Below are 19,388 nucleotides of genomic sequence, written 5' to 3'. Positions count from 1 at the left end.
ATACTCAAAACAGAGTAGTCTGCTTGGACCTTACATGTACCCTTCTCCCATATATCCGTTATGGGAGTACCCATAAATCATAGTGAATAAACTTGTCTTTACCTATAAGCTTTCCAAAAACAAAGGAAATAGGGCAGCATATTTTCATTTTTAGGTGCCTGGTGTGTTGTGGCCATTAATTCTGTGTGATATTTGACATGTCAATGTCCATCTCTGCTTAGGATCCCATCTATAAAATGGAGATGACCAAATGTACCTTGTATATGACTCACAGGAGGGTTAAAAAAATCAATGAGGCAAACCACTTGTTCAGTATTTGAAGGCTAACACTCCAGTTGACGAATGATTCTTTCCCTTCTGCTCCATTAAGGGGAAAGAAGTGGGAGCACTGAAGGGAAAATCAAAGGGCCCTGAAGTTCAATCCTACCCATTTAAGATTTCAGATAGAAATTTCCTTTGGAGAGATGCTCAGATTTGTCCTAACATTTTAGAATTTCAATTATCCATTTTCCCTCTTCTTTCTATTAGTATTTGTCATGGATTGAATTGTGCCCCCCGCACCCAAAATAATGTGTCAACTTGGCTAGGCCATAATTCCCAATATTGTGTGGTTGTTCTCTATATTATGGGTGATGTAATTTTCCCATATGTTGTAAATCTTAATTTCTGCTTGTGGATAATGAGGCAAGATTGGATTATGTTGAAGAGGATTAGGGTGTGATGTAACTCCCTTGCTCCGCTCATATCCCTGACCCAATGCAAAGGGAGTTTCCCTGGGGTACGCCCTGCACCACCTTTTATCTTACAAGAGATGAAAGGAAAAAGAAGTGAGCAGAGTGGGGGACCTCATATCACCAAGAAACAAGAGCCAGGAGAATAGCATGTCCTTTGGACCCAGGGTCCCTGTGCTGAGAAGCTCCTTGACCAGGGGAAGGTTGATGACAAGGACCTTCCTTCAGGGCTGACAGAGAAAGCCTTCCCCTGGAGATAACATCCTGAATTCGGACTTATGGCCTACTAGACTGTGAGGAAAGAAATTTCTCTTTGTTGAAGTCATTCACTTGTGGTATTTCTGTTATAGCAACAGTGGATAACTAAGGCAGTGTTCAACCTACTCTTTTCCTGCAGAACTTTCAGGCATCTTCAAAATAAAGTGCACTGCAAATATGAGTCATTCTTCTATAGGAAGGAAATATGGGGAGAAAAATGAGATAACTCAGTTTTTATTCCACCATTTGGAAGGTAGGTTTATCAGACTAAAAGGTTTAAAAGGAATCTCAACAGGTAAATACCAGTCTGGCTGAAAACAGTTTTAATAGTGATTAATATCCTACTGCTAATAAAAACTTGTTGGCAAAATGCCCCCAGAAGATGGCATTATTTACTCTATTGTCTAAGAGGAACAGCTGTTTACCTCTCGCTACATTCAGAGCTGCAGGGTTCCTACTGAAATATTAGCACAACTTAGACAAACGTCTGCTGTTTAAGGCTGAAAGTTGATCTAAGAACAGGTGTGTGTGAAAGAGAAAAAAAGCTACAACTGTAAACAGGAGTTTACATGAGGAGCAATTTATATTCTATATAGTTGGTTTACATATGGACAGCTAAATGCCAATTCCAATATTTACTAATAACTTGAAGATGATCCACGGTTTGGAAACTTCCTGGTAACACATTTCCCTGATTGCCTTTTAATATATATTCCAAGTAAAATGTGTGTGTGTGTGTGTGTGTATGTGTGTGTGTATATATATACACACACACGTATGTATATACGTGCATGTGTATGTATATATACGTATATATCTATCTGGCACAGATAGGTTCACTTTGTCATTCTGCCAGAAAATGAAGCCAATGCTTTCTTTAAGTTTTGAAATATTTTATTTAAGTACAGGATTTTGAAGGGGCGTAGAAGGTGAGATAATATACGGGGACATTAAACATGGTGACCAAAGACCTATATTCTCTGGGTATAATTTCCCATTTGTAAAAAGAGAGGTCTTCCATTGCATGCTGGTAACGAGGTAGAACTGGGGGAAGCTCATACCCAGCAGCTGGGAGTGTGAACTGGTGCCACCGTTTTAGAGAGCAACTGGCAATACCTAGTAAAGCTGAAAATAAGCATTTCCTATGATCCAGAGATTCGGAATCAACTTGAAAGCAATGGGGAATAGGTATGATCCAGAAATTCGACTCTGAAGTATATATCTGAGAAAAATTAGAAGATGGGTAAAAGACTGTATAGTTTGTATTGGAAAAAAATGGAAACCTATAGGCTAGGCTCATAAAAAGAAGAATTGATGAATAAATTGTGACATATTCATAAAATAAAATGCAATACAGCATTAAAATAAGAGAACTAGGTCCACACGCCTCCAAATAGATAAATTGCAAAAGTATAATGCTGAGCAAATTGCAAGGCACAAAATGAAGCATTGTGGTACTACTTATATATTGCTAAAACAATCAGAGCAATGCTGCATATTGTTTAGCCCTTTTGTTACCTTTTTTTGGATGGCATGTGTTTTCAGTATTGGAATGCATGCTTACTAATTGGGCGTGGTTAAATTTTGGGTTGGTAATATGGATTTTGAGAAATATGACTTGGTAATAAAAGTCACCAATAAGGCAAGTGGCACTATGGTGCCACCAATCTGTAGCATGAACTAAATAAAATATCACAAATAATTTAAGCGTCTTTGTATTTTTGTCTGTTTTCAATAGATCTAAACAGAGAATTTATTGTGGGTGCCTTTCCATTAGGTTACATGGGGGAACCTTTGCCTTTCCAAATATGACACAGAAAAACCAAAACAAAACCATCAGGGCTCCCTAGCTTTCACACAGAAAACCCATACTTTTGCTTGCAAGCCTTATCTCACAGAAAAAAAAAAAATGGGGGGGGGGGAGGCAATAGCATACAAAACTAACACATTCAGGCAGCATTATCTAATAGAATGCTCAATCTACACAACAGTGAATCTCCAACTCTGGTCTGCTGAGCTTCATGCATTTCAAAAGGGACCCACATTGACATTAGAACCAGAATAACCATAGATCCAGATGTGTAAAAAGTGGCTAGTATACATTAAACTGATAGTAACCAAAGGGTTAGGGATGTAAATGCATGTAGTAAAATATAAAAACATTATTATAAGAATGGTATTTACCAATTCTGTAAAGTGTTTACGCTAGGTGTGGTGAAAGAAGAATGAGACCAGACAAAAATACAAAGGGGCATAAATTATTTGTGATTTTTTAAAAATGTCTATTTGTTAAATAATTCAAAAAAGTTAGATTATGGGTCATTATCTTCCCTCTGGACTTTCTAATATGATTAAACTAGCCAGATAGATGCTTCTAACCTGGGATCCTCAAAGGCTAGGGGTAGGCTGGCAGCTTTTGGGGCCCTCACTACTAGGGCTTTGAGCCTCAGCACCAAACCACCTGCCAATAGGGCAAGTCAGTTTTGATATTCTGTGATTCCTTGTTTCTTGAACATGGCCTTTCCACCACAACTAAAGCCTCTGGTGGAGAAATCTTTGGGGTTGCCCAAGAATTTAACGACTTCCACCATTATTTTCAGTTTGAAGCTTAGAGGTAAGAGGGGCATTCACTTACAAGTGAGGGGACCCTCAGAATTATTTCCTATGTTTTAAACAATGAAGCCACCATCCAATTTCCATTCAACAGTCTTTCAGTATTCGAATGATGCTAGTTCAGCTCTATTTTAACAAACAGAAGGTGCCGGAAACCGAGCCCAGCCTTGAGCAGAATGGCTGCTGAAGACCAAGGTTGTCAGGAATCTATGCTGTAAAGTAAGTTTGCCTAATCGCCACAATTGGGGGAGGGGGAAGATGCTGGGCATCTTTGTCCTCTGAAATGGGAAGAGTCTATCACCCCTAACTTGACTGGAAGTTTCACATACCCAGTAACCCAGTGCTGTCCAGTCGCGTATGATAAATCATTATAGTCCGTCCCTCGGTTTGTTAAAGTTTGACAGCTTTCTGACAGCTTCCAATAAAAGCCTGAGAATCCGCAGATATACACTAGAAGCCAAAGGCAGAACCAGGGTTTCTGATAGCCTCTAGGAAGAAACCAAAACATCTCTTTTCCCTCTTTTTAAGTTTAAATGCCTCAAGCGGGGTCTTCAGATCTGGAATCCCACTACCCAACGTGAGCCCCCTACCCTGATCTACCTACCATACCCAATTTGTCTCCCCCTCTTTCCTTCCTTCTCAGGAGCCAGGATTCTGAACACCTTGAAGTACTCGTCTATAGCAATGTGCCAACAGCGAGCAAAGCGACGCAGTCAGAGAAGGCCGGTGAAGGGAGGAACCAGGGAAATGGGATACAGGGTCGGGAAATCGGAGGGAGTGGACATAACGCCAAAGAGCTAAATCAGAAACCCCAACAATGTCAACACCCGTCCCTGCTAGAGAGCAAACGTAGGGCGAATTAAATTGCATAACTCAAGCCTTACTCCTCTTCCTTTACCCCCTCCCCCCGAAAAATCGTTAGTTCGTTACAAAGCTTTCCGTGGGAAATTGACTCTTCCTAACGCTTTCAGTCTTCCAACTCCATTTAGTATCCGTTCAGCAGCATTCTTCTAAAACCTGGTTTAAATTTCAATCCCTTTACTCATCCTCGAAATGGGGGGAAAAGAGGGAGGGAAAAAGGGTTGAGGAGGGGGAGAGAGAGGGAGTTTCGTTTCCCTTCTCCCAGGTAGGCAGAGCGAACCGCAGCAGCGGCGGCTGCCGGCGGGTAAAGGCTCCGGAACCGGGCAAGGACCCGCCCAGGCCGCTCTTATAGGCGAGCGCGGGGCGGGCCTGGCCGGGGGCGGTGCCGCGCGGCCCCGCTCGCCTATAAGGAGCTGTCCGCCTGCCGAGTGCTGATTCCAGCTCTCGCGCCGGACACGGTGGATTTGGCTGCCCACCGAGCTCAGTGCTCGTTGTTACAATTGGGTTTGAATTTGCACCTTTAAGGAGTGGGGAAGAGGAGGAAAAGGCGGGCGAGCAAGGCTAGTGCAGCGAGCGGCAGTTGCAGGGACTGTAGCCTCAGCCGCAGCTCCGGAGAAGCCCCCGCCACGATTTCGGCGGAACGTCTAGGCGCGGGATGGAGTGAAGCTCCGAGTGCCTCTCCAAGGGGGGGTGGGAGGGGGTCAGGTGGTGCGGAGGAGAGAGAAGAAGCCTTGGTTGGCACCAGTGAATTTGGGATTTGTTTGGGAGGGACCGCTTACTCCGGGGACATGGATTCTATACCACTGCTGACCTGCGTTTTGACTTTGCTGTTCTCCAGCTTGTGGCGTTTAGGATTAACAGCGACAAATTGTGAGTACGAGGAGTTGGGGGAGGGTAGGGGAGGTGAGAAAGGCTAGCAATGGGAAAAGCACTCAACTGTCCAAATGTGTTCAATTGCGTCAGAACAGAGGGAAAAGAAAAATGCTGATTGGTGTGGTTCCATCACCCCAACCCTCCCAAAAGTTAGCAGAGCTTGGGTGAGCCAGCCCGCTGGATTCCCTGCCCTTCTTCCCGAATCGCAAAGTTCGGGGGAGATGGGAAGATTCCTCTTCCGCAGACTGCCACGAGCTCTGCCAGGGCTTTTCCTGAGAAGGGCCAGAGGTTCAGACAGTACACCCTGGGGGCTGAGCTTCCAGCGATAGGGTTGCTCCCAGCCACCGTGCTCGGTGACAGCGACTCATCTCTGAATGCCACTGCTTTGGATTTCCTGTACGCCCAGTGTCCCACGATATATGGCTTTCAGCTCTCTCCTAGGCAGAAGGCTCCTGTTGGAGTATCTTGCAACCAATGGACATCGGCTTAACAGGATTGAGACTTTTGGCCTAAGAGTCATGGCCCGATGTAGTCAAAACCACAAGATCAATGGCTGCCCCTGTTACAGGAGGAAGAGTGTTGATCCACTCCCCACCTCCCAAAAATCTTTGTGCCAAAGAACATATAATGAGTGTGCTGCAAGTGTACACTGTGGCACCCAGGCTCTAACCTCTGCAAAATCAGGGCATTTAATTTAATAGGCAGGAAGGCTGGACACCTGGGGAGTCACCACCTGCACTGTGTATTTAAATAACCCAATTCTCAAACTTGAATAAATTGGGAGGGTGATCAGAGGTTCAAGCTCAATTGCTCAGCTTCCTCTCTAGGCAGAGCAGGGGAAGTTGCCCCCCCCCTTCCCATCTCTGGGAACTTCTAAATGAGAAAGAATGCAATTAAGCCATCTGTGTTGTTTCCAAAGATGGTTTATGAAGGTCCCTCAAGTTTCTGGGCTTGCTCTCCTATCCCCCGCTCCCTCCCAGAAACTGAGAAAGATTAACCATATTGACACAGTTTGATTTCATTTTTGTAATCTGCACAATCACTGTTAGAGAAAAGCAGAAAGACTATTCACTGCTTAAGAGCCTTCCTACTTCACCCTGCACCCCAACCATATCCAAGAGGACTTGAGTGTCTCTGCTACCTAAAGGGGATACACTCAGACAAATGTTACATGCTGAAAATAGCCAAAGCATAGCCAGTGTATCTGCCTGTTATTGGAAGTTTTGGAGGTCCAGAATCTATAGTTAGTGGTAATACCTTATGAAGGTTTTATTAAAGTTTGTATTCGGGTTTCTGGGTTTATTCTTAAAGGAGGAGGGAAATGGCCAAGTGCTTGAAAAGGGCAGGAAATTATTTTAGCAAACAGGCAGGGACAGGTTAGAATCTGATATATCTTCACTTTTTTTTTTTTTTTTTTTTTAAGTGAAATTGTTCCCGTGGTCCTTTAGAAAAAGATCCAAGTGGTTTAGTAGGAGGAACTTAGGCAGGGTACTGAGGTGGTTTCTCTACCACCTAGACCACTAGAGGTCAGTATTGTCATAATGATGTAAAGGTGTGGCTGCAGAATAGCTGTGTTTTCAGAATGGCACATTTGCCTAATCTGAAGAGAGTGAATACTTTGAAGATTCACAAAGGTGGGGGTGAGCAATAAGGGTGAAAAAGATAGACGATACGCCACAGGAATATGATTTGGTCCTCCTTGTGCATCCTTCTCTTCAGGGCCAGGATGTAAATATGTTATAGAATGGCATTGTCTGTAAATTAATTGGTTTATAGCTAACATGTTTTAATAATATTAATAAAATCTAAATGGCATGGATTTGAGGCTCATGCTTATCGTTACTGATTCAACAATAAAGCCCATTCTGAGCATTTGAAAGGAAACTTTGTAATAATGAGCTTTACTATTTCAGCATTGACAGTTTAATTTCCCCATTTTCCAATCAATTTTTCATTGAATGCAGGCTGCTCACTAAATATATTGCCATCAATGTTCTTAAGGAATAATGGCAACAGTTTTCTTTTTTTTTAATGCTGTGCATCATCTATTAATTAAGTGAACAATAGGAGAATAGCAGAAAACTACATCTGGGCTGAGTACATATTAGTGGTCTTTATGAACTATGATGCAGAACCTCTAAGAAAAATAGTATTAATTTTCCAAAATCGCTCCAGACTTCTATTGTCCACACACTTTATCCATGAAGTGTAGGCTTTGATTTGCTAATTATATATACTCCATTAAAATTTATATATAAAAATTAAGGAACAGGAATTTCCTTTTCAAAGAAATCAATTTCTACAGGTTTATGAAACATCTGGAGAAGTTCTTCTTTCCTCAAGGTTATTCTTTCTATATTTTGAAATAATAAGTCAAGTCATTTGAGGCAGTATTCTTGAAAATGGATTATTTACCCAAGATGCTCCACGGTATCTACCTACACCTGTGGATTTTGTTCAAGTAAAAATAACTTTTAATTGCTTCCATTTTTCTTAGAATAATTTGTTGTTGTTGCTGTTGTTATTTTGTGTGTAGGTGTGGATGTGGGTGTGTGGGGCTGTGTGTGTTTGTTTTTCTCATTACCTGATCAAAACTTGGGCATTTATTTTATAAGTTTCAAATTAAACAAAATTAAAATAAAATCACGTTAGAAGGGCCAGCTGCAATATAGATATTATGAACCTGTGCAGAGAACATAATTACCTACTAGTAATAAAAACTCTAGAAATTCCCTCATCCCAGATTTTCAGGATATTAAATAGCTACAATACTTCCTTTGGGTTTTCTCTAAGGGAATTAGTTAATTTCAACTGTAGATATAATAGGCCAATGTTAAATGAAAAACCATTTTACATATAATATAAACCCCTTTGACACAAGAAGAAGCAATGTGACTTGATAGTTGGTTAAAGTGAAATCAGGAGTTTGAAGAGGTAGGATTTCTAGCCCTAGTTATACCACAGCTAAGGTGCTGAATGTCAGCCAGGTTAGAAAACATTCCTGCTCACAGACTTGGGTATAGAACAGCAGTTAGATATGAATCTATTCCAAAAGAGAGAACTATCTAAATATTTTACTGAGAAGATTCTTCAAATATCAGGTACGCTGAGAGACTCTTATAATAGTAGAACTAGCATTCAGAAGATGATAAGAATGTGTGGGACAAATATAGTCGCTATTTATTCTTAACAACAAATGGATGTTGTATGTTTATGAAGAGGCTTAATATCAACCAAGAAATCACTTTGAATGATCTCCAAGCACCTTATCTAACTTTGTTGGATGTATTAGGTTGACACAGGCCTAGCCCTAAAAGAAGACTCAAAGCCCTTTATTCTAGCCTTTTACTCATTGGAAGAACTTCATTTAAAATACCCTAGCATGTCAAAGGACCGGGCAGTGTTTCGTTCTGTTGTACCAAGGGTCGTTTATGAGTTGGAACTGACTCCGTGCCACCTAACAACAACAACAGCAACAACAGGATGACACAAATCTTCAGATAAAGAGATTCACCATACCTTGGGTGATCTGAAGCTTATGCACTAAACCAATCAGTAGGTAATACTATAAGTAAACAAACATTCCCCTGATTTATTTTTTCATTAGGAAATAGTTCAGGGGACTTTTTGTAGCATTTATGGTGAGCAAAATTGAAGGAAGGAGTGTGATGCTTATTTGAAATATCCTTAAATATTTTCCCATGATCAAATGGGCTGATCTTTGACAATCCATAGGATCTCTCCTTTTTTTCTTTAGGTAGCCATGTCTCCCCCCACCCCTATCCCCCGATCTCCAACTCATATTGGTATTACCACAAGTGAAATACATAAATTAAACACTAAAGTAGCAGTTTCCACACAAGAGTACAGAATTGTCAGAAAATTAGCTTCCATTTGGAAAACTTCAAAAAGCTAAACTCCCTCCCCGTTCCTTTTTTTTTTCTGTAATGAATGACTGTCCTCCAAATTACAGTGTTCTTTTTTCCCAGCTCCTCTGCTCAATCGCACATCTTTTCTTTTGGGGACCTGGTTTTTCTTTACTAAAGTGTTTCACTTTTTAATGCCTATTTATTACAAAGCAAAGTGAGATGATATCATTTGAAGGGTTTCTAAAACCTAACTCATAAGCAGAACTCTGCTCAGATATGGCCTATGTGTAAAATACTAGTTTTCCTCTGTCTGGTAGGAGGATGAGGAGATGGTATAGGTATCTGAAAGGCCAGAGCACGCTAGAGATTAAATCAATAGGACCTTATTTTGAGGCTAGAGTATCCTCGCTTGGAGTCAGTAGTGACATATTTAGTTCATAATGAATGCTGTCTTCATCAAAACTCTGCCACTTTCTGGCTTGTGACCTTGTAAAGGTTGTTTATTTACCCTCATGATTCTGAGTTGTTAAATTAAAAAATTGGATCAAATGATTATTAAGGTCCTATCCATCCCTAATGTATTTTTTGCCTTTAACTGTTGATGTTACCTACTGGTCATTCTATTTTGGTACTTCTGGGTTGATTGTACTCCTAGCGTGTTAAGTAGCCATATTTAGTATAACAGCATATTAAGATTTTAATCCTACCAACTTCTATGAACTTCGTAGCTCTTATCTCATATACTGTATCCACATAATTTAACAACTCAGTACATCTAAATGGGTTTTACTAAGTCCAATTTACCAAAACAAAATGAACAAAAACAACCAAAGCTGTTATTGGCAACATGATTCTGACTCAAAGAGAACCTACAGAACAAAGTAGAACTGTCCCATAAAGTCTCCAAGGAGTGGCTGGTGGATTAGAACTGCTGACCTTTTTGGTTAGCAGCCATAGCTCTCAACCACTGCACCACCAGAGCTCCAAATCCAATTTACAGGTGAGTAAATTTAAGGTTAATAGAAGTTAGTAATTTTCCCCAAGATTACAAAGCTAAGCAATGAAAAAAAATCAGGATTTGTACCAATATATATCTCCAAAGTCCAAACTTTTTGCAAGATATGAGTTTGCCTCCCATGCATTCAGATAGGTTCTGTGGATGGCATCTTTGGAAAGTTGGCTTGGGTTCCCCATGGTTAGACTTTGTAGCTCTATCCATGGTAAAAGGGATCAAAGAAGCAGTTTCTATGAGAGCCAACTCTTGAGTCATAGGTTACTAAAACAACCAAACATTTGGAAACTAGGTTTGATGAAACATACCAGAAATAGTAATGACCAAAGACGAAATACTTCATACCTAGTGGAGCAGCTGGTATTTTATTTTTCTTTTAAACATTTTAATAGAAATCTTGATAAAGAAAGGACAAGCCTTGCTGATGTCTTGGTGAACACAAACGTATAACAATATCATGAAAGTAAACATCTGTTTACTCCATGTCTTAGAAGTCTATAGATGTCAGACAAAGGAATATTTATTAAATAGCCAATAAAAACCGTTTGTCCAAACAGAGTGATATTCCTGATCTGGCCCCGTCTAATTCCCTTCATCACTACCACCACCCCCCCCCCCCGCCAAAAAAAAAACCATTGCCATCGAGTCGATTCCGACTCATAATGACCCTACAGGACAGAGTAGAACTGCCCCATAGAGCTTCCAAGGAGCGTCTGGTGGATTCAAACTGCCGAACCTTTGGTTAGCAGCTGTAGGACTTAACCACTACGCCACCAGGGTTTCCATCACTACCCCAGGTTGCTCGAATTTCCAACTTTCTGGAACTCCTTCACTTTCCCCAAACAAGCTATACCGTCTCATGCCTACCTGCATTTATCTGCATATGCTGCTGCTTCATCTAGAAAACGCTTCCCCATTTTTATTTCCTCTCATTTTCTCCCAACATCTTCTTTACACACACACATGCACACACACACACACACACACACACATTTTCCCCAAGTGATCCATGTAGTTCCATAGCTTTTTTATAATCCCTGACTCCCCAACTATACGTAAAGTTTTCAATAGCCATGTTTTATTTGAATGTCTATATCCAATGCCTAAAACATTGGGCAAATGAATAAATGAATATTTTTTAACAAAGAATTTTTATTTCTAAACTGAAATCCTTCTATGGCCCTGTTGCTAGAGCCTTATTTCGTATTTAATTTTTATGTTTATATTTGTTAAACTAACAAGCAGTACTTATGGCTGTCTTGAGAATGTCAAGGAGATGTTAGAAAGTGAGCTGTGAAGTGAAAGATCAAAAGTTCATATTCTTGACTAGGCTGAGATCTGGAAAATGGTCTCCCAAATCTACACAAGCTTGTACATTTCCATGACTGCATTGCTGAGATAAACTTATTTATATGTGAAATGACCATTTGTTCCTAAAAAAAGCAAGTTTCTCTGTCTGACCTCAGCACCAAGTTTGAGCTAATTATTTTAACTGGTTTTATGCAATTTTAATGAGCATTTTGTATATAGTTTGAAAAATACACAAACATATGCGCTTTTTTTCCCATAGCTCATGATTTAGTATGAGAAGAAAAAGTATGAATTCCATTCAATAGGGGAAAGATCTTACTTTATTACAAACCTAAAGCATTAACCTGAAAACATTATACATTATGATGCTCTCTTGTTATCCTTTTAAGGAAAAAAAATAATAATAAGTATTATAGTTTGTGTGTATTACTCTTCTCAGCTAAAGAGTCTCTTTCCTAAACTCAAGTTTTTTTATACAAAACTGGAGGAATAAAGATGAATTAAAAGATATAGCCCATGAAATAAAGGGACTCTGAACACCAGGGAAGCCAAATAAACCCATTGCTGTCAAGTTGATTCCGACTCATAATGGCCCTATAGGACAGGGTAGAACCACCCCTTAGGGTTTCCAAGGAGTGGCTGGTGAATTCAAACTAAAGATCTTTTGGTTAGCAGCTGAACTCTTAACCTCTGTGCCAACAGGGCTTTTTAATTATGCCAAAATGACAAACACTATCACAAAGTTATGCACGCGGTACAATGTAAGGCATACAATGAGCATTTCAAACCAGCGGGGCAATTAAGGTAGGCTTTTTGAAGAAAATGAAATTTAAGCTAATTCTTAAAATCATTTAACAGGATGGAGAAATAGGGGGAGGTTATTACAGGGTTCCTCTACTGAGGGGTAAAAGAGAGCATTACGTTGTGGTGACTACTTGTATGAAGGGCTCACAGGCATAGAGATGTATAAAGAAACTAAAGGATAGGAAATCATGGGAATCTTTTATTTTTAAAGCTATGGTGAGTCTTTGAAGGGTTTTATACCTGTAAAATATATATAAGTATATATGTATATTATATATATATATATTTTAAAATCACTCTGTTATTTGCCCACTGATGGGCAAAGACTGGTGGAAAGAAAACCAGCTAAGAGATTATTTCAATAACTCAGAAGGTGATTACTAAGGAGCTGAAGAAGGAAGTTTCAGAAGCTACAGGAATTATACAATATAGGAAAGAAAATTACGGCTATGTAAATTCAAGACATAGGCATATATGGCCTAGTAAATTCACAGAAGGCACAGATTTGTGCTTGAAATGTGTTCTATAGCTGTTTCCATTGTTTTTGACAAATGAGAACTATAGATGCTAGAAAAGGTGTTCCATTCTCTGAAATGAAGTTCTTCTCGGAGAATATCAAAAACCATGTTCTCAGTGCAGTGTATTTCTTATTTGCATGACATCCTACAGCGCGTGCTGTCTGTATACATCATCCTGATGCATCTTCCAGTCTGTAAATTATGCTGGTTTTTGTCAGCAGAGAGAAAGCTAGTCATTAAGGAATGTGTAATTAAACCTCAACATCCCTGTTCCCATTACTCCTCTGGCAGAGGGGTAAACCAGGGCATCATTACGACTCAGCCGCTGCTCAGTGGAAAGAGAAACAGGGAGAAGTTGGGTGTGCCCCATTGATTTGCTATCATTGGTAATTGGTTTGCTGGCATAAATTCCATGTCTCTACATTTCTAATTGCTTTTGTGCATATTCTTGGGGGTTGATTAATGCCATCTGTTCATTGAATCAGTTGAATTGATTGAGTTTTAAAGGATGACAACAGTAATGTCGAAGATAGAAAGAAAGTGAAAGGAAATGCCAAAACACTGCTCATGATGTATATTATTTTTAACTATCCACCTTTGGAAGCAGAAATATCCCTCTGAAGACAGTCAAAAGCAAATACCAGTCTAACAAAATTTGCCAAACAGACAGATGTTGTGTAGGCGTTAGTCTAGGCCACTGTTGGCTGAATGTATATGCTTGTCTCTCTCTCTCTCACTCCCTCCCTCCTCTCGCCTTTTCTTTCTCTCTTTTTCACTTCTTACTGTCATTTGGCCATGTATATTGTGCATTACCATTGAATTCTTCCTAAGCTGTGATTATGTTAAGGATGTGAGAGAAGGGGAGTAACAAGTCTGTAGGATTCAAGTGATGCCTTGCCAAACTATGTGGGCACAGCCACCAAATGTAAAATCTCCCAGCAAGACACATTATGAGAGCAGTCTTGCCATGAACCTATCACTCACATGGCGCTTTGGAAAGCCCACTTGATTCCAAAACCCCACTTATCTGTCCCAAACAACTCCATTAATTAAACCAATTCCATTAATCCTCTGATTCAGTTAATATTTTAAAAAAGGCTTTTCAATTCATAGAGATAAGCTTTAAGACACACATTCCCACCGAGAGAGAAAATATAGGAATGTGAATGTATACTGAACTATAATTGACTGAAAGAAATAGAACCTTTCCAGAAGAAAATTTCATAGACGGGACAGCACTGGAAGAGAAGAGGGTGTTCTGACTTGGGCAAAGGCCAATGAATAGGAATGTTGAGTATATTCAAGATAAGGGCTGCAGGCCCTCTGATTTTATCCAGCCCTAACCCCTCCATATTGCAAGGCTGAAAGCACAGCAGGACAGGCAATGGTGAGATGGTAAAAGGCCATAAAAAGGGCCTCATTCACACAGTTCTGATTTGATTTAATTCTCACGAAGCAAATATTTCCTATGGATACTAACACGGACCTTGTAGTTTGTGTAAGTATAGCATGAGTTGTTATTGTTGTTGTTCACTGCCTTCAAGTCAGCCCTGAGTCATGGTGACCCCATGCACAGCAGAATGAAATGCTACCCTGTTCTGTGCCCTCCCCTTGATTCATTGCAGATCAGACCTTTGTGATCCATAGGGTTTTCATTGGCTGATTTTTGAAAGTACGTAACCTGGCCAGCCTTCCTTTGTTCCTAGACCATCTTAGTGTAGGGCAATGGTGGTTTGGTGGTAGAATTTTCACTTTCCATGAAGGAGACCCAGGTTCAATTCCTGACCAACGCACGTCATGCACGGCCACCACCTTTCTGTCAATAGAGGCTCCCATGTTGCTATAATGCTGAATGGGCTTTAGTGGAGCTTCCTGACTAAGGTTGTGGGCATTCAATAATTACAGCTGCCATTATAATTGCTAATGACTTTCAACATGGATTTTTCTCAAAAAAACTAATAATACGAAGTAGGGCAAGGACAGCTGCATTTCCATTCTCTGCGAAGATAGAATGATCCGCTCTACCAATTACCAAGGCAAATGAAAACCTGTTCTCATTTTAACTTCTGTGTCACAGAGGTTGTGGGCAGAGTCAGCCTCTACCTGACAGAGAAATGTAACCTTGCTGGATTCCTCATTTTGTACCTGGGCTCTGTCATATTATGATCACTGCTTCTGGGCCTTGTTTAGTCAACCTGCTTGTTGAAAAAGTCATGAAGGGAAACTCAGAATGGAGTAGGGAAAAGAGCTTCATCTAGACAGGTAATGAATAATACCCCTCCATCCCCCCTCCTGCCAGAAGACAGAGCAGGCCCTTGCAAAAAATGTCAGGATTTTGGGAGAAGAATCTGTGAACAGACCTTCAAAGACCAGTGAATCTGGGAAGGGGTATGTGTGATGTGTTCTCAGTTCTCTAAGACCTGCTTTTGCAGGAGACTCAGGCAGATGGAGTCCCTGGGTGGTGCAAAAGCTTAAGTGCTAGGCTACTAACCAAAAGGTTTTTGGTTTGAACCCAGCCAGACATGTCTCAGAAGAGAGTCTTGGTGCTCTACTTCTGAAAAATCACAGCCATTGAAAATGCTATGGAGCACAGTTCTACTCTGACACACATGGGTCCTTATGAGTTGGGGTCAACTTGACAGCAACTGGTTTTTTTTTAGGCAGATGGGGGTAAAATTGGGCTAGAGATATATTTCCTTTTGTGTACTGCTGAAGCTGCTTTTGGTACATAAATAGTAGAAGAGCTTTTCTGGTCTTGTTGACTTGGGGTTAGAAATCAGGTGCTGGTACAATGAATATCTCATTTACGTATTCATTCATTCAAGTACTTTGTTCATGTATTCATTCATTTAACAAGCATTTATAAAATGCCTGCTGTGCATTCACTTCTCTGTACATCCGTGAGAGCTTGTTGTTCATGACAAAACAGTCAATGGGAGCAGACATTAGGATGGCATGTCAACATAACTCCAGAAACTCAAATAACAAAAGATGTCAGACTTGCTTAATTGCATCTCCACTTTGTTCTTGCCAAGTTTATTAAGCGCCTCTTTCCTTATTCCTAAGTCTTTTCTCTCTGCTTCCTTATCTCCAACATCTTACCCTTCCCTTCAATTTACCTTCTTTCTGATCCTGGCCTTTTCTTTCTTCTTCCCTCTCCTTCCCATCTTCTATTTTTCTCCTCTTTCTCTCTCTTTGCCATCTTTGTCTTTCATGTCTACCTTCCTTACCTCACTCTACCAGATTCACTTAACTTTTACTAAATGATTTGTTTTTATGTTTTATGGCCCAAAACAATGCTTTTAAAACTTTTCCACTGAAGTGCTGCTCACTGAAGAAACAAGTGTCAGAGAACCCAGAAGAGTTGGACAGTTCACCTTGAAGTGGCCCCTAATACATTAAATATTTTAAATTTTATCTTAAACCCACAGGCAAATATGCATGTTGCTCCATATTACATTCATGTTTATGTTATAATAAAAATATTTCCCCAGAATCTGTAGTTAAAATTGATGAACCAAATTTACTCACTTAACCCATGGCAGAGGTCAACATATACCCAGGGACATAGGACTAAGTCTTTGGCTCTTCCTCCCCAATTAATGCCCTCCAGGAGCCCCATATGAAGACTTCACTGCTTCCTTCTCTCTCCACTTGAAACAACTATCACCAGTTACCATCTAGAAAACTTTGACTCATGATGGACCTATGTGTGTCTGAGCAGAACTGTGTTCCACAGGGTTTTTAATGACTGTAATCTTTCAGAAGTCAATTGCAAGGCCTTTCTTCTGAGGCACCTCTGGGTGGGCTGGAACCACCAGCCTTTCTGTTAATAGCCAAGCACTTAACCATTTGCACGACCAAGGGACTCTACTTGGAAAACAAGTTACCTTATTTCCCACTGTCAACTCCAACTGATGTGTAAACTGCAGGTTACAACTAAGCAATAATAAGGAGTGAGAAGGACTTACCAGTTAAGAGGAGGAAAGGAAACCCACATGCACAGCAAAGGAGCCTTTTTGCGAGGGCTGTGGGCAAGAAGAATTGTTACCTCCACTCCAAATCTATACAGCCCCCCTTTTCAGTCCCTCAGAGTATGTTGCCACATCCATTGTCTTCATATTTGAGTGAACAAGTTCTGTCACTTTACAGGATTGGGGTCAAAGAGGGCAGATTCTTTTTGATTGGAGATATGCTGAAACCACTAGAGTATTAAAAGGGAGATTAATGCTCCCCATTCTACAACAATTGGGAACTTTTTGACACGATCAAAAGAAATGGAACTGGGAGATTATAATGTTGGAACATCGGATATCAGAGATAAAGTTAAGTAATGTGTTTCTTCTTTGGCAGGGTTTCAAATCCAAACCCCATGCCAGGGGTGACACTTGATGTGGTCTCATTCTACCCCTTGCCTCAGTCCTATGGAGGAGCTGTTATTATCCCCATTCCAGGGTGAGGATGTGCTTACTGGCTCATATGGTTAGGTCATTTACACAAGATAAATAACTAGTAAGTGGTGGCACTGGGATTTGAATCCACTTCTCCCTGATTTCAAAGCCCATACTTTTCCCACTCTATCTGCTGTTTTGTTGAACCCAAAGCTAAAGATGAGCTATTCTTAAACTCTGAGAAGATATTCATCCTTGCAAGTCTTGTCTTTCTCTCTTATCCAGAGTAAACAAGGTCTTATCTGTCTAGAATCAGGGTGCAGGTCAACTTAATCTATTCTTGCAGATAGTCATTATCTTTCCTCATTTCTAGAAGTCCATGTGGAAACTAGTCCCTGTAGGTCTAACCATTTTGGAAAGTTGGTTGTATTATTCATTAAAGCTTGGTTCCTTCAACCCCTCCTGACCAGACTGTATGCCTATCACTAATGACCTTGTGGATTCCATGATCAATGCCCATTATTATTGTGTCCGTTCTTGTTTTGGAAACCCTGGTGGCACAATGGTTAAGAGCTACAGCTGCTAACTAAAAGGCCGGCAGTTGGAATGCACCAGGTATTCCTTGAAAATCTTATGGGGGCAGTTCTACGGTGTCTTATAGGGCTGCTATGTGTCAGAATTGACTCAACAGCAACAGGTTTGGTTTTCTTCATTTGGTTGTTGTTTCTTGTTCCCTAGAGGATCTCCTCACTAAATGCAGTGTTTCTTCACTACATTTACCATCCCACTCACTAGAATTTGTTGGTTGGATATTTTCTTTTATTTAAAATTAGGAATTGAGGAAAGCCTTATTCATGATACTTAGATTGATTACAGAGTCACGTCGAACAAGGATTGCATGGCATTTGGAACTAGGTACAACCTTTCCACTTGGTTTCCTCTTTGGGCTGCAGAGTTCTTTCCCAAACCCAGCCCATCACCTCCTCTCACCCAATGAAGATAGTTGGGAGTGTGGGTTCTGACAAGTGCATGCCCAATGCCATCATTCTACACCAGGAACCAGGCACAGTGCTAAACACCTGCCCTGCTGGCCTCATAGAATCCACTTGGTAGAGAAGGACCACTTGTGTGAACCTCCCTTCATCATAAGGTTCCTGAAAAGCCAGGCTAGTGAATGCTTTGTCCTCAAGCACCCATGAGTTTGTCCCTTGAACCTGGGCTCTTGCTTGGCTGAGGTATAAGGTCTGTCCTTTGCGTCTCCTGTGCCCTCCTGCTAAGCTATTTTATTGACTCAGTGGATCTCCCTGCAACATGTGTTAGATGTCCAGTCCTCACAGTCTTGTCTCTCTTTGCCTATCAACGGCTTTGATCAACAAAGCACATAAAGAGTCCTGAAGTAGTTCACAATGAGGCAATCAATAAATGCTGTTAAGCACTAGCTCTCCAAAAGAATGACCATTTTAAGAAATAAGGCCTTAAATATTTAAACTTTATTTTAGTAGTAGAACTTTTCGGTTTCCTAAACTAAACCTTACATAGAATTTCAGTATGCAAATTAAGAAGAGAGTAGCTTTGGTGAAAATGGGGAGAGGAGGCTCAGAATCCTACCACTCAGCCTATTCTTGCCCCATTGATTCTTCATAGGGGCACTGTGGGGGAGATTCCTGCCTTATCCTTAATTGCAGGAATCTGTAAGTTGATAGCTTTATGCAAAAGTGATTAATATTTTAAAAATTTGGGGAGGCATGGGAGTGGCATCATCAGTCAGGGCCAAAACATGTGTGCTGTGTGCCAGTAAGGCTACACTGGGCATTTACCAACAGTCTCTGTTGATATTTTCCAGTGACATGCTGTCTAGGTTATTAAATATATTGAATATCACTTCCGTCCTAAATCACACCAAGAAAACAGGTGCCTGTTTCTAACCCTTGTGTAAATCTGTGTTTTACTGCTGCTATTCCATGTGAACCACAGGGCAAGAGAATCTCATTGGTATTTATGGATTTGAAAAGATAGTAGCTGGTCCTCACGTTCATCTCCTTAGTTCATGGTCAAAGGCAATTTTTATATTAAAGAGGGATAATCTTGTGGAGTCCCTTGCATTATCCATGTCCATCTCAGACTTTCTGTTGGGATCTCCTTAAGGG

General features: G+C 40.5%; 1 protein-coding gene across 2 annotated transcripts in view; it reads left to right on the top strand.

Annotated features, from left to right (window-relative positions):
- The first annotated feature begins 5,251 nt into the window (after nucleotides 1–5,251).
- The window catches only part of CNTNAP5 (contactin associated protein family member 5), a 1,181,085-nt gene continuing 1,166,948 nt past the window's right edge, over nucleotides 5,252–19,388 (top strand). For both annotated transcript variants that reach the window (XM_010596415.3, XM_064287363.1), the window contains exon 1: nucleotides 5,252–5,333. In XM_010596415.3, coding sequence (XP_010594717.1) covers nucleotides 5,252–5,333 — 82 coding nt within the window. The remainder of the gene's footprint in view (nucleotides 5,334–19,388) is intronic.

This window comes from Loxodonta africana, chromosome 6, assembly GCF_030014295.1.
Source record: "Loxodonta africana isolate mLoxAfr1 chromosome 6, mLoxAfr1.hap2, whole genome shotgun sequence".
NCBI lineage: Eukaryota > Metazoa > Chordata > Mammalia > Proboscidea > Elephantidae > Loxodonta > Loxodonta africana.
This window is presented reverse-complemented; position numbering and strand designations above follow the sequence as displayed.